This window comes from Syngnathus scovelli, chromosome 4 (assembly GCF_024217435.2).
Source record: "Syngnathus scovelli strain Florida chromosome 4, RoL_Ssco_1.2, whole genome shotgun sequence".
In the NCBI taxonomy this organism is placed as follows: domain Eukaryota; kingdom Metazoa; phylum Chordata; class Actinopteri; order Syngnathiformes; family Syngnathidae; genus Syngnathus; species Syngnathus scovelli.
In genome coordinates, this window is record NC_090850.1 from 9,896,647 (window position 1) to 9,912,496 (window position 15,850).

A 15,850-nucleotide genomic window follows, 5' to 3' on the forward strand; every position below is an offset into this window, starting at 1 on the left:
TTCTCACCAAGGTCAACTCACTTATTATTGCATTGTATTTGTCCTGCATGCCATTCAAAAATCCCCAAATGAATGGGCCTACCCACATACACACACACTTCACTTGCGTGATGCAGTGCAGAATGGAGCAGCGGTTCACTCGGCCTTGTTGAAGGAACCCTGCAAAGCTGAAGGGCCATGCGTAATGGCAGCCACTTTTCCAACATACAGCTTTACAACACTCTTAACTCTTCGAATACGTCTGTTATTGGAGGACACACATTGGAAGTACTTGCAGTAAGCATATCTGAATATGTGTAACATTGCTGAGAATAACTGATTAGGCGAATACAGAAAAAACAGTCAACAAGTCTTTCCATTTCAAGACTAGCCTATCCTCTTCAAGTCCACCAAAAGATTACTTTCATGGATCCAATTACCTTCACAGTGGCTCAAATAATGACCAATAGACCAGCCAGAACTTTAACAGCAGACACATTGTAAAGGATGAGCATAATAATCAATTACGGGGCTTTCTGATTTGAGTTGCGTTACCATGTTACCAATTGCTGATTTCAGTCTGAAATCAATTGGGGTTAAAATGAAGCCCATTACATGGCAGTAATGAGCTTTTGACAAAAGGTTTTTGGTCTATTGAAGAATAACTTCAGGGTAAGCTTAACTACAAATACGCAGACCTCCACTATGCCACAATTTTACCGGACAGTAATATGTAATTCAACTGGGATGGAAAAGGAGCATAGAATATTGAATAATGAGTTTTTCCTCCATCTTATGAATAACATTTTGAATATTTGACAACATTAATACAGTTAAAGTAATTCAGTTATGCTCCTCTCTTGCCTTAAAAACAGACACAGAGATCAAGAAAATGCCTTTATTTACCTTCCTTCTAAATTTTTGAAAAAAAAAAACAACCTAGTTTTGAAGCACAAACTTTTACTTGGAGTATAAACACATCTATTTATGTTAGCATTTGCACCTTGTGCTTTGACTGGGAAGTCTATAGAACCACTCTGGGATGACACAAACCAAAGTAAACATTTTATTGCATAAATTAGGTTGACTCAGTGGCAACTATACGAGCAGATAGTGAGAAAAAAAAGTTAACTGAGGGTAAAGAAAAGTGTATAGTTGAATAATAACAGCAGCTTTCTTAATGTAGATGTTGCACCTCATCTGGGAAAGAAATACTAAAGCCAAAAATAGACAGTTTTTTTAAGTATCTTAAATATAACTTGTGCTTTTGTTTGAACAGCAAAATCTTTAACTCTCTGTAAATTACTCTAAACAAAAGAGACAAATAGACCCCAAATCCACATTTAAATGAACTTGAAAGAAAAAAAAAATCATGGGAGTGTACAGCTTTTTGTCCATTTCTATTTTTAAACAACAGTAGAGCAAATTTTACTCGAACCTGCACAAGCATGAGTTAAAAGGCACAGTCACATGGAGTTCTCTTCCGAAATGACTGAAGTCCATAAAATGCTTGAAATATTTTGCATAAAAATATATACATTTAAGTATTCTCTACTATGCAACTTTGGTATAACCAAAACAAAAAAATTGAGCTACTGTGCTAATGGTGACATTTAAAATGAGTTCAGAAATACTAACAAAAATACAAACAAGCACGAGTGTTCATAGAAAAAAAACAACCTCTTATTAGATTTAACTGTTTCGTGTTGCTAACTAACAACAACAAAGAAAACTATTGACTAAGGTAAAGCACCAATACGAAAGGAATTACGAATCGAAAAATTTATTTCACCTCCATTTAACCATCTCGCCCACCTTAATTGAATCATTGTTAATACGACTAGTGTCTCTACTTACTGTAAACAACCAATAAAGTCATCTTTTGTTTTTTTTAACATTCTGTCCCCTGTCCAACTAGCCACCCCTTTCATTTAGTTACAATCAAACACAAAATCTATTAAATTTCTTTGCCTTTGGGGGGAAAAAAGTTCAATAAACCTGAAAAAATTAAAAATAAACTGCTGCCTACTCCTGCAAGTGCTCCAAGTATGCCAGGTTGAAAATGACATACACACATGAATAAATATTACATGATGCTAACTGTGATGTATTAGAAAAAAATAAATAAAAGCGAGTTTTATATCACTCCTGAAAAACTGTGAACAAACCAGATTTATTGTAATAAAATGACAAGTCAATTTGTGTATTTCTGTCAAAATTGTATCGATAAATTCAATTTTGCTTATTGTGCGTCTCACCGTTTCTAAAAGTCATCACATCATTAGCAAACATCAGTGTCCCGGTAAGCCCAACAAATGTGGGTTATCACATCATCACTGTATTGTGATATTATTTTAGGCAAAATAGCACAATAATATTCTATTCTCCTGCTATTTCCATCCTAATTGTGCATTAATATACTTTATTCATGGTCTTTTTACCTATAACATTTTTAGCTGCACGGTCTCCTGATTATTGTCATAAGGAATATATTTAGTTCAATTTCCCATAAGAAAAAAAAATCCAACTTTGTGTCTTAAGAGTCCCTGTTGAAAGCAGAGAGGCGCATCGCTGGCTAGTGGATAACTGCGCTTCGACTGTGAATATTATGCAAGGTCAATAGTAACATCATTCAGAAAGTCTTTTTGTTTTGCTAACTCATACCAGACTGTGTGCAGGCACTCCAGCACATTCCATGATTGAATGGTTACACCCTTAACATTGCTGGGTTAAAGGGTAAAAAATTGGACAGAAGCTTTTCAGAACGTTTTGCACAAAACAACAAATTTTGGGGTAAAACAACCCCTGGGTCATTCCAATTTTATACCAGGAATTTCAAGACTACAGGTTTCTTGGCAAGACTCAGACTTCCAGTTTGGCTACACAATAAAAAAAAAGCTGAGATGTTTGATGTATGATACACTGAGGGAAAATGAGAATCTACTTGGGGGTGTTTAAGACTCTCAATAAGTCCCCTCAGGCTTCTTAGGCATTTAAAATGTTCACAGCGCTGTATTTGAAAATTGTCTCAACCAACTATATTTGTCTGCTGAATTTACAAATTGGAATGGTAAGTTGTAATGAGAGAACTTTTAGTGCCCATGCCAAATCAGTAAAGAAAGACGCCCAATTGGAAAAAAAAAAGCGCAAAAACCCTTTCGTAGAAACAGTCGTGCTAAGTGTTTTCGACATATTTGATTGCAAGAACCTCATAAACTGAACTGAGCAAATCTTAACCGATTTGAAATTGTGCTAAAACAGGCTTGATTGGCAGACATTGCCCACCTTGGTTATTGATCGTTTGTATCCGTTTAGCCAGTCGTGCAAATGCTAGTGTGGTAATTTACCTTGTATTCCATCGGCAGCTCACAAAATTTGGTGATGGAAAAATAAAAAAAAAAGCAACAAATTTAAAAGCTCTTTTCTAAAATAAATTGTTAAATAGATACATCTTTCCATGTACGCTGATCGCAGTTAAAAATAGAAAGGTTTTCCAATTTTTAAACAAACATGGGAGCCTCACAAACCATTGCAAATATTTTTTTTGATGTTGACCTCTAACCTTTGCATCTATAGCAGCATTCTGGTTAATTAAGGTGCCACCATTTCACTGAAAAGCAGTGGAAATCAAGGGCAAGTTATTTGTATTGTCGTTTGTGTGTGGTAGTGTAATGCATACTATGTGATAAAAAAATTTGGGGGCAATTTCATCCTCCAAACACGTCTTAATATAGTTTTCAACATATATCTACAACAGTGGTTCTTAACCTTGTTGGAGGTACCGAACCCTACCAGTGGGGGGGAAAAAATAAAATAAAATATAATAATTCTAATTCAAGACATAGATGTTTTTTACGGGTGCAAAAAAATGAGCCGTGCCTGAACATTACCTTGTTCAAAGAACAAAACCAAAACAATGCATGAACTCACAACAAATTACATACCTGCAAATCAGTGTGACTTAGGTTGTTGCCTTTGCGAGACCATATGCGTCATCACGAATTTACACGATAAATCAGGTGTGTTCGGACCTCCGTAGTGCAGAACCCCTGAGACCGACTCATCCCTAGAGTTCGATCGAACCCAGGTTAAGAACCACTGATCTAGAATGAAATTTGAAAAATACCCCTGATCTTGAATGAAAATTTAAAAATAGCTCAAATGGACCCACCATTTCAAGTTATTTCAAATCGGTTTCTGAAGACAAAAAAATGCATTCCAAATGCATTCCAAGTTATTTCAAATCAGTTTCTGAAGACAAAAAAAATGCATGTTAAGTTAAATTAAGTCTGTGCATAATTACAAACCCGAGCTCTTCCCAAAAAGGCGTGCTACAAACGGTGCAGCAGAGAACACAACACCCGTAACAGAGCGCACTCATCTTAATGTTGAAAGCTGCAGCTACTTATACATCCTTGGGATTTAAAAAAAAAACCACGACACTGCAACGCCTACAGAGTGACGCAGATCACAAGCTTACTCACATACACATTCAATCAAGCCTCGATTCACACGTTAGATTTTCGAATCTATCTAGTTGTGCTTAGCGCGATTGCCTTTCAAGTAGCCTTTCCAGCGCTTCACCACATCCTTGAAGAGCGGAGAGTTATCTATTGATGCCAGCAGCTGGAGCTGGTTAATGTGCGTGGTATGGTAGTCCCAGCGAGCCAAGTTGGGCGCAGTGCCCAAAATGAAGTGGCGCAGGTCATAGATGCTCCCCGACCCGGTGTCATAGAGCGGCAGCATGGCCTTCAGTGACTCCATGCCGCGGCTAAACAGCTGCCTGGCCTCCTTGCCCAGCGTTTCACCAGCTGTCTCACTCAAATCGTAGAGTCCCAGCAGGGAGTAGATGAAGCCGTTGAGGACAAAGTTACCCGGTGAGGTGGGATACTCTTCGTACCAGTCATATTTGTTCATGAATACAGCCTTGACCCCGTGCTGCGCCGACGGCACCTTATAAAGTCCGACTGCCTTCAGCGCAGCGTTGAGGTAAGTGCGGTCCTTGGTGACGAGGTAGGCCCTCACAAGGGTGGACATGGCCTGGCCTTGGGCCATTGCCGAGTACCAGCCAGGGTCAAGAGGCCGGAAGCCGTCACCCAATTTACGTGTGATCATGATGGGCCAGCCGCCACGTTCGTCCTGGTTCCGCTTTAGCCAGTCGCTGGCGGCAAAGAAGGCGGTCATGTGGGCAGTCGTGGAGACAGTGACGTTGTCAACAAATCCCCGTCCTTGCAAAAGTAATCGCACAACTCGCTTGGGCATGATCTAAAGGAGAAACAATGATGGTTAAAAGGTTATGTTCAACACAAAGACAAAAATGGGCATGTTCAGCACTGTGTTACATCATCTTCCTTTTCACAACACTCAATAAGCATTTGGGAAATGGGAACAAAATTGCTTTATAGGTGGAATCGTACGCAATAAATTGTAGATCAAGTGCAAATGCATTTGCTAGTAATCACAACTGTAGCCTTGTATAACTACGATCGTCACGTGACAAGTCAGAACAAGCAGCTCACCAACCTTAGTGGCTTTGACAGCCTTGGTGTTAGACAAGCCAACGCCTTTCCTAAAATCTGTAAGGAGGTCACGCATCAGGGTGCTCCACGTGGTTCGGGGCCCTATGCCGTAGGTGATTTCACGATCTTTGAAGGCGATGAGTTGCGTATTGGTAACGTAGTGGATGGTGAAGGGCGAGCCTTTCTCTGTAGTCTCAAGGATCACAGACAAGCTGCCGTTGGAGGTGAACTTGATGTCCAAGCTGAGGATGAAGTCTTTGGTGTTATCTATAAGGAGTGACACTGCCTCTGACTCTGTGGAGAGAGAGAGAGAGAGAGGTTCATTAGACTGAATTTCAACAATTCTGGAGTGAGCCAATAGGCCATCAGACTATTTTTAACTGACTCTGTGTATAGAGCAAGATAAAAAAAAAAATCAACTCGCTTCATTACAATGTAAAAACATAATACTTTTAAATATATAATATTCAATATTACGGGGTATCTTCAACCAACAGTGTCAAGCTATTTCAGGATGCACATGACAGATGTGTTATGGCTTGCTGCTCATAATATAAAGTAAAAGAAGGGAAGGAAGAACAGAGGTGAATCAGAGGTAAAGTACAACACCAAGTGGTAATGCAGTTTTGTCAGTGAAGTATTCAGCTTGCTGTCAGTCTGCCACAACGCCTCTTTCTCTGAATAAAGTCTTTCCAAGCTCAGCATAATTATTTCAGTAGGTTTTGTGAATTCACTTCAATCCCACTGAAGTGCCAGCAAATCTCAGAATAATCCTTTCTCTCACCACATTACCTCTTACTCTGCATAGTTCAAAATAGAATCAAGACCCTATAAAAGTTGGTGAGAGGTGAAAGGGGGTTGGGGATTCAAAAATGAGGATAAGTAATGGAATGGTGGCTTATAAGGGACACTGAATGCAGTCGGACAGCAAAAGGAGAGAAAATGAGCCAAGAGAGAAGACAGTTGTCAAGCAGAAAGATTATTTGTCACATAGTAGCATACTCCGAGATGGTAGGACGAAGACCGCAGACACAAAGACAGTCGTCAGGAGGAGAAATGAAGGAGAGAGACAGTCTGGCAGGGGCCTCTCGATGACTACAGCTCTTTAATGCACTCATAAATCCATTATTTAAGGGAATGCAGAGAGTAAGTGGATTTGTACTCTGGCCCTGTGATTACTCGGCCATCGATAAAGGATGGGTAAAGAATATAGACGAGATTCCACTTTTTCTGTGTGCCCCTTCAATGTGGCTGTTCAAAGGAGGTGACAGCGATGGCATGTTGTTAAACTATCCACTTTAAATTCAGTTGCAAGTATGCAGAGGCTCTCACTGACAACGGTCAATGTACACTTTATTCATGCATGACTGTGCACAAGTCAGATGTATTGAGTATTGTCGTGTGACTCAAAGGCGATGGCTACATCATCAAAAGATGACAGCTACTGAAGTTAAAGTCCTTTTCACACTCCACTTGCTCATTGCGAAGAAGTCGTGTGGCAATGCAAAATGACAGGTAGCGGCCTACCAGGAATTAAAAAAGGGAGATTGTGCAGCGGGTTAGACCACACCTCGACAAGACGTATCGTTCACTGTTGAAAGAAAAAAAAAAAGGCGTGTGTCATCATGGCGCCGACACTCTCAAATAGAATATTTTCCTATTCTTGACGCCTTGCCGCTGGTGGCAGACCTCTCACTGTGCCGCACCGCCCAGAAATGCTCCATTTCGTGGTCCCCGCCCCTCACCACATACACAATGAATGGCTGAGTCATACTAAATGCGGTGTAAAAAGAGCTTAACTCATACAGGGACGTCTCAAGACCAAGCTTCCCAGACAACAGGGTGTGAGGTAAATGCGTTGAAATATTTCGTTGTGTTAAAGGCACTTGGTGTGAACATGTTATTAACATTTCAAACCGAACATTGCATCAAAAATGAAAATTCTTGGCCGAAACCAGAAACCAATGTGTAAACTAAGGACAAAAACGGCACTCTGTGGTGCTGTGAGAATCTTTCTGGATGCACATATATATGGCTGCTGGAGAGACAGGGAGGGGCGAACTTTGGTGTTATTTCACAAATGCCGTCAGTCAGGTTTGCAGGCAGGCGGCACATACCGGTGTTGCTGCACTAGTTGCACCTTGGTCAGCCTTTGCAGCGTGATGCACTGCTACGTCTAGATCAGTGGTTCTTAACCTGGGTTCGATCGAACCCTAGGGGTTCAGTGAGTCAGTCTCAGGGGTTCGGCAGAGCCTCCGTTGCGGAGGTCCGAACACACCTGATTTACTGTGTAAATTTGTGATGACGCATATCTGAACTGGTCTTGCAGAGGCACACTAATTTGCAGGTATGTAATTAGTTGAATTCATGCACTGTGTTGGTTTTGTTCTTTGAACAAGGTGATGTTCATGCATGGCTCATTTTGTGCACCAGTAATAAATATTGATGTCTTGAATTTGGAAAGAAAAAAAGAAAAAAAAAAATCACTAAAGAGGGGCTCAGTGAATGCACTTATGAAACTGGTGGGGATCCGTACCTCCAATAAGGTTAAGAACCGCTCCTCTAAATTGACCTTTTGTTTTTAACCCTCTGTTTTTGTAAGACTTATCTTACCACAAGCTCCATGGTAGTGCCCCAGTCTTACGACAACATCACGGCCAGCCCTACACTACAGAGACCAAGGTTTCAAACTGGTTGGTACTTCACAACATCCAATTTCTGCTGTGTTGTTTTGGTGACAAATGTAGTTTTGTCTAAACCTGAAAATGCACTTTTGGGCCATTTTTGGCCAAAGATTTCCGGTGAGGGAATTTTTAATACATCCCTAAAAACAATTGAGATATTTTAGCTTACAAAGTTTCTCTAAAAAAAATAGTGCCAGCTTTATACAGCTGCCCACACAACATTGCCACAATGTTTGGCTCGGTAAAGCCGATGTTAACGCTCACATTCATCAAGGATGAGCTGGAAATATACAAAATTATTTGAGAGCCCGAAATTTATTCATTCAAATACATTAGCATAATATTGTTTGCGCACTTGTTTTATTCAACCAAACCCATGGCCATGAAGGTACTCAGTAAAGGACAGCATAGGAATAAGCAGATCCCAGACAGTAGGTTATTATCAGGAGACTCACAATTGATCCACTTATCAGAGGACTTGAGGTGGTGCTCAACACTTGTGCCCTAGATACACGAAGAACAAAAAATAAGAGGAGAAAGTAGAAGGAAGCAGAACTAGATAAAGAGAGAATCAGACATCAGTGGAGAAAAAAGACATACTTTGGGCTTTCTGATGAGAATAGAATTCAGACCACACCATGTAAGTATGATTGCAAATTCCAATGCTTAGACAGTACAAAAAGACAGAAAAGTGGATGGAAATCAGTAGTGGATGACAGGCCCAAATCTGCAGCAAGACAAGACAGATAAAAGGAGGATTCAGAGTGCTGCGAAAAAAACTAAAGGAGTAATGATGAAAACAGCAAGGAAAGAGCGATGATTGGGAGTTGAGCCGTAAAGCACGGTGAGGTTAGACAGGAGCGGGAGGAAAAAAGTGTAGAGCCTGACAACGGCAAAGAAATTGTTGATGATGAGAGGCTGAAAGTGTGTGTGTGTGTGTGTGTGTGTGTGTGGGGGGGGGGGGGGGGATTACAGTGAGACAGCACCTCAGTAGAGGACAACTAGAGAGAAAAACAGCAGGCACTCAACACAATCATGACAGCTAACGCGCTAAGCTTAGGGTGGAAAATTTTCAGTTTTAATATATGTTCACATTTTCCTTTTGCTATAATCTTGAACACTCACACCGCACATTAATAAATAACATTCACCTAAATCTAAATTTTGCGTGGGGTCCAGAATTTGGTAATTGTGTTAACCCCGAAAGCGCGTTGTATAGAACGTCTTGTTTTGATTTAAAAAGGCATGTTTTTAGGCAGTCGTAGTGGTCCTTTGTTACGTTAATTTAGGTCAGGCATGTTGTTGGACAGCCGAAGAGGTCCAAGTCTGTTGACATTTTATTAAAAGAGAAGCAATACGCAGATGACAATATCAGGTGGATTGAGTAAGTCATTTTGATGCTATGTGACTTGGAAGGAAGAGAGAATGAAGCAGCCACTTATGCTACTACGGCGTCCGGCCACGCTCTGACTTGCAACTGTGAGATGAGATGCTTCCGCAAACGTCCCCCTTTCTGAACCAAAAACAATCCTGTCTGGACTCGGGTTTATAAAACTTTCAAGCCTCTCAAGTTAGTTTGGCACTAATCATTGCATAATGTCTACTATTTGCTTGTGTAACATTATTTTTAGGAATCTGTCATCATGGAGTGGATCCGCTGCCAACCAACGCAGTCTGCTGGTAGTGTATTGTGTGACACTGTATGAGTCACACTACACATACAAATCAAACTGTCCTGCGGGTGGAACTCATATCGAACTACCTACAGTTAACAAGCGATAAACTCTTTTCCCAAAGCCATGGGGACTCACAGAATGCGTACATACCTGGGGTACTGAACTGGCGAACTGAAGTAGCTCGGCTCTTGTCCTGGACACGGCTGAAACTGCAGCCCTTGGGCACACTCCATGTTGCCACGCTGGCTCGGCTATCTCTCTCCTCGGCTGTATCATACACCACCAGGTGGGGTGGACGCTCGGTTAGGTTTTTGCTGTAATGACTCAAGCCATACTGGGCAACCTGGATGGGATAGAAGTAGCCCTGAGGACCCCACTGAGTAGACAGAGGCACACCTTCAGAAGAGAAAGAAATGTTCTGTTATGCCACCCACCAGGAAGAAGAAAATATTTCACGCCCCAGAGTCTATAAATAGTATCATATGTCTATAAAATTGTAATAAATACACAACTACAAAACATTGTATCCTAATTACCTTGTTCCCTGGGGTCACCAGCTTCGCCCCACACCCCCCTATTCTGAAGGACTAAGCTACAGGGGAATTTCACAAGTTCTTCAGTCACCCAAAAACAAGGAGCGTGACAATGTTGTACCTATACAATAACTGTCCACAGAGAGTGCGCTGGCTGGCTGGAAACAGCTCTGTTACTCTCACTCTTAAACGCTAATACTAAAATCCTGACACTTTGCGCAAAATTAAGCGACTGTGGTTCCATTCAGCAATTGTACGCTCCTCCGATTATTGACGCTTAGAGACGTTTAAAAATTACGAAAACATCCAATTTTGTTGCTATACTGACAAGCTGAAAATCATGTAACCAAATTGGGGCAAGCCTTAGGCTGTAATTTAATGGATGAACAACTGATGTATGTACCAATATATCTCTGCAAAAAGCCTTACCTTCCACTCCACTGATGCATTTCACTCGGTCACGGACCTCCACATTGTAGCCCTCAAAAGACATAAAGACTCCATTTGGGTGATATGGCTCCCGTTGGGCATAAACCTTTGAGTAACTTTGTTGAAACTCAAAGCGTTCATAGCCATCATACTGCACCACTCTGCCAGACACCTCAAAGTATTTTTCCATCCAACTGAAGGGCATATAGATATCGCCCCCCTCACGGCGGCATTTGATCGTGGATTCATCATTGATCTGGCAGTCAATTTCCTCATGCTTGATGCCACCGACAACAGGTGGAGGTTCCGGAGGTTGTGGAGGGTGTTGTTGGCTGCTTTCCTTGGGACTTGGTCCCACCAATGCGGTTCGAGGCAAAAAATGGAGGGAGGTGTTACTAGTGCAGCGATTCCACAGCAACACCGAGATGAGTGTGAAAAGAGCGCAGATAACAATAAGGGTCTTATAGTTGACTCGAGCTGCCAGGCAACGCATGGCCGCAACTTCCCTAAAAGAACAAAAACATTGTAGTCAATAAAACTGGATATAAATGTAATGGACTCACACGACAAATGTTTATGTTGTGTTGGATGTTGTGTGCCTCCTTACATATGAAGTGGTCATAGTGTCTGCCAAAATACATTAAACTGAATCCTTCTAATTTGAGATCAATAATCAGTATGTTCGAAAGGACACTCATATGGTCTGTTGAGAATAATCATTTTGGATATAGTTTTCATGTACTGCATATCTTCACTCATGTAGCAGGTGCCCAGCTGACTTTGGCACTTATGAAGAACTGAATTCCTTTGCACTCACCACACCCAAGCCTAATTACCTCTAGAGTATGGAAGACTGAATTTGTTTGCACTCGCCACACCCAAGCCTAATTACCTGTAGAGTCCTATTCACATGCAGCTCAGTGGCCTAGTAGTAGAGTGTCCGCCCTGAGACTGGAAGGTTGTGGGTTCAATCCCCGGCCGGGTCATACCAAAGACTATAAAAATGGGACCCATTGCCTCCCTGCTTGGCACTCAGCATTAAGGGTTGGAATTGGGGGGTTAGATCACCAAATGATTCCCGAGCGCGGCACCGCTGCTGCTCACTGCTCCCCTCTCCCCCAGGGGATGGATTAAAATCACATGGGGATGGGTTAAATGCAGAGGACAAATTTCACCACACCCAGATGTGTGTGTGACGATGATCATTGGGACTTTATTCAATTAAGAAATCACACAAAAAGAATCTGTCTGCCATAATAAAAAGATCTCTTAAATGCAACAAAATTCAAAGGATCCATCTGAAGGAATTCAAGAAGAGATGAAAAATGACCTTAACTGACATTAATCAGTCGGCAAAGAGTTAAAAAGCCATTTCTAAGGAGCAAACCATGAGAGCCATTCTCCGCAAATTGAAAAAACAAAAAATGGTGGTGAGGCAAGGAGTGGCCGGCCAACAAAAATTACGCAAAAATCATAGCTAGGACTGATGATTCCGGCTCAAAACATGACTCTGCTAACTCCCTGCTGACACTGTAGCCGAGTTGGCACTTGGCGGCCATCCACTATTCCGCCCATCTTGATCATCCAGGGTTGCGTGCAAGGCAGTGAACCACCTCAAGGACTACCTTTGGCATTACTGGTTAGAAAATCCTCCACTGACCGAAGATGTGTTAAGAACCTTTGATGCATCCTCAAGCAAAGCTCTACGAGGGTGGTGGGGGTTCACATTGAAACTGCAACTTTGGGAGGCTATTCTAACATCCTGAAAAAAAAAAATCAAGCAGAAGCTGGTCAAAAACTCAACCTCAAAGGGTGCTGGACTTGCAAAGCTACTATCAAATATGAAGTCCGACGGTTAAATTGGAACTTGTTTTTGATTGAAAAAGGTTTTGATTTCTGTAAATAGAACGTCCTGATCCTGCAAAATGAGTAAATGGCTATTTTCAATTTCTTGCAATTACCATTGTGAAGTTTGTTTAAGAACATTGAAATTATTCTCTAACAGTCACTGACTTTGAAATTATACTGAATGCCAATGGCATTGACTCACATTGTAATCAGTTTGCATAATAATAATAATTTGGAACGTAACGTAATGGTAAGGTAACAGCAATTCTAGTAGACAACATGAAATAATTTCCTCCGGAATGTGTATTACAGGGCAGTGAAGCCAAGCAGCACTTGAGCTCCTCTTGGAGATGACTATCCATGTTTGACCCTGTGCTGACACCATTTACATTGCATTTACATATTGTCCCACACACTCGACCTTTCTTAAGTGGACACCACCCATATAAATCAAGAGGATTAACTTTATGGCTCACTCTTGTAAATACATTTTGAACATTTAGTAAAGGATATTTCTTGTGCAGCAGCTTGACTCGTAATAATATTAGGTCAATAATTATCGCTGTTCCGAATTGAATACATTCACGTCAACACATCTTCAATTAGGTCTTCTAATGTATTATAACAGCATGGCTGTGTTTTAAATCCTTAGAATAGTTGCAAGGAGAAATAACAAATACTACAGTAAACTAAATGGAGCCACACAATTGTCATTTTATAATGCAAAGACAAGCTTGATGTCACACTCCACCCACCACCACCACAAGTCAAATCGCACCCTGTGAGAAATGCTATACACCACATTACATTATCAATGTGCAAGAAACTACTTGAGGAAGCATGAAAGCAAAAGAATGAAGCCATGTGATGTGGAAATGTTAAGACATGTTTTAGAACCCTTGTCCTTAGGGCAACTCAACCACTGAGGTGAAGCGTGCGTTGGAGTTGGAGCTAGTTATTAAGCAACATTTCAGTGAACTGCTGCGTTAAAAAAATAAATGGTAGAGGCCAGGGTGGTAAAAGGGTCATCTCCCAAACCAAAGGTTATGGGTTTGATCCTGAGCCGTTGTGACAATGTCAAACTGTCCTTGAGCAAGATACTCATGACCCGCGAGTAGCTCTTCAGAATGGGACAATAATGTATTGGCCATGTACTGCATGCTGATAATTGCATAATATAAACCTGAACAAGAAGGTGTGATTTACACTGCATAGTTCAAATGACATAAAATATCTAATTGGGTGATGTGGTAACTTTTGTTTTGACCGATCAAAGCAAGGGAAATCCTAATCAGGAAGTTAAAAAAGCAGAAATCTCTTTTCCAGTTAGAAATGCACAAAGCGCTTCTGCAAGAACAGAATTAATTGCGGCATCCAGGCATTCGTCCACCGATGTCGCCATGTTTGGTTATTTTGTTTCTTTTTTCCCTGGTCTCAGCGCTTCTTACTTTCGCCACAGCCACCAAACTCATTGTTGCTTTGTGATTGATCCAGCATAACATTGTATCTTAATTAATATGTTCCCGAGGTAACATCGGGGGCCCGCACCACGATTTGAAAAGAAATGGTTTAAATCCAGCCTAAAGTGTCTATTACAATCACACCACAAGCTAAATGACCTAATTAGAAACAACAGGACAGTACGTCGGCCTCACTGTTCTGAGATTGATGGTTTAAATCTCGGCTCCAGGCAAAATGTGTGATGTTAACGTAGACTTTCTATGTGTGTTTACTCCCAAGTATTCTGGTCCATCTGTGCCCTGTGATTGACTGGTGACTACATCTCACCCAAAGTCAGCTGTGATAGAGTCTAGTTCATTTCAGTCTGTACACAACCTGAGTGAACTAATGCAATCAAGTATTAATTATAAAAACACTATATATGTATATATGTTCAAATGTTATATATACGTATATATATATATATATATATATATATATATATATATATATATATATATATATATATATATATATATATATATATATACACACACACACAAATATATACATAGTATACATAGACAACATAATTCATTCAGAGAAATAATGGCTAATTTCAAGAAAGTCCTTATACAGTGTCGAAACATGCATAGGCCACATCATGTACTATGAATGTGCATGAAAACAATTAATGATCTTTTCTTCAACTCCTCCAAACACAACTGCAGTCTTTTATTTGGAATTAATAAACATAGTACCATGGATCTATGATTGAACTCCCTTTACTGATGTTTGCGGGTTTTGCCATTGCATTGTTTTGAAATTCATAATCGCAATGAATTTTTTTTTTAAAAACTCGTCAACATTAGTGAAGTACATCACATACATTGACAGACGTCTCATCATTATTTCACAAAAACGCGACATCTGCAAATAAGAAAGCAGTTTGACATCTGCATGAAATCCGTGCACTACGGAAAGGGACGAAATCGGGACGAAATCGGGACGATTACTTTGAGAAGAGATTTAAACCTAACAGTTCTGTGGCCATCCTGACTGGGAATAAACAAGGGTACCTAAGAGGTTCACACAGTTGCTGGCATGGGATCCGAAACTAACAAGTGTGAGTCTCCTAGTTTAGTTGCCTCACAACAACAAAGACGCTGATTACTCATGATTACACACTGTGCACAAAAAGAGCACATTCCCAGAGCCAATGAACCAGTTTACATTAAGCAGACATGTCGTTAGCATATAAGCTTTAGCAAAGGCTGGTTTCATATCCCTGGGAGGACATGGAGCTTTGAAGTTACTGCATTCTTTTTCTAGTTCCGTTGTGGAGAGCCTATGTGATCGATGCTGTTGTAGAGACGAAACGGCAAAGTGATTTCAAGGAAAAACATATTTCAAGAGAGAGGACAATCGCTGATGTGTTTTTTTTTTAATGTGTGTGTCTTTTTTAAGAGCTCGTTAAATACAAGTGTAATCCAGCTAGCCGTATATGAATGCGTAAAAAAACGAAGGCAAAAAAGACGTGATCGCGACCTTACCTGCAGCATCAATGATGATCAATGTTGCGGAGGTAAATTTTATTTGGCCACGCCGACAGAAGTTGTTTTCGCCTGGTGTTTAGATTAAATATTCCGACTTCACATTTGGCAGAATCAACCAGGGAGGGAAGACATAACACACCGCCTTCTAAGCACAACGGCGACTGACCAGCATACAGTTAAAGCGTC

General features: G+C 40.7%; 1 protein-coding gene across 1 annotated transcript; it reads right to left on the minus strand.

Moving 5' to 3' along the window:
• Positions 1 to 863: 863 nt before the first annotated feature.
• Positions 864 to 15,850, minus strand: glceb (glucuronic acid epimerase b). The gene is made up of 5 exons (XM_049717883.2): positions 15,662 to 15,850; positions 10,821 to 11,326; positions 10,009 to 10,254; positions 5,503 to 5,792; positions 864 to 5,244 (listed from the first exon to the last, which is right to left on the minus strand). Exons 2-5 carry the CDS (start codon positions 11,311 to 11,313, stop codon positions 4,513 to 4,515), a joined length of 1,761 nt encoding a protein of 586 aa, XP_049573840.1. The 5' UTR covers positions 11,314 to 11,326; positions 15,662 to 15,850; the 3' UTR covers positions 864 to 4,512.

Excerpts from the sequence above, each read along its gene's own strand:
- glceb (XM_049717883.2), bottom strand. The coding sequence starts at position 11,313 with ATGCGTTGCCTGGCAGCTCGAGTCAACTATAAGACCCTTATTGTTATC. Across the intron at positions 10,255-10,820 it reads ATGCATCAGTGGAGTGGAAG|GTGTGCCTCTGTCTACTCAG; the intron begins GTAAGGCTTTTT and ends TCTCTTCTGAAG. Across the intron at positions 5,245-5,502 it reads AGGCTGTCAAAGCCACTAAG|ATCATGCCCAAGCGAGTTGT; the intron begins GTTGGTGAGCTG and ends TTTCTCCTTTAG.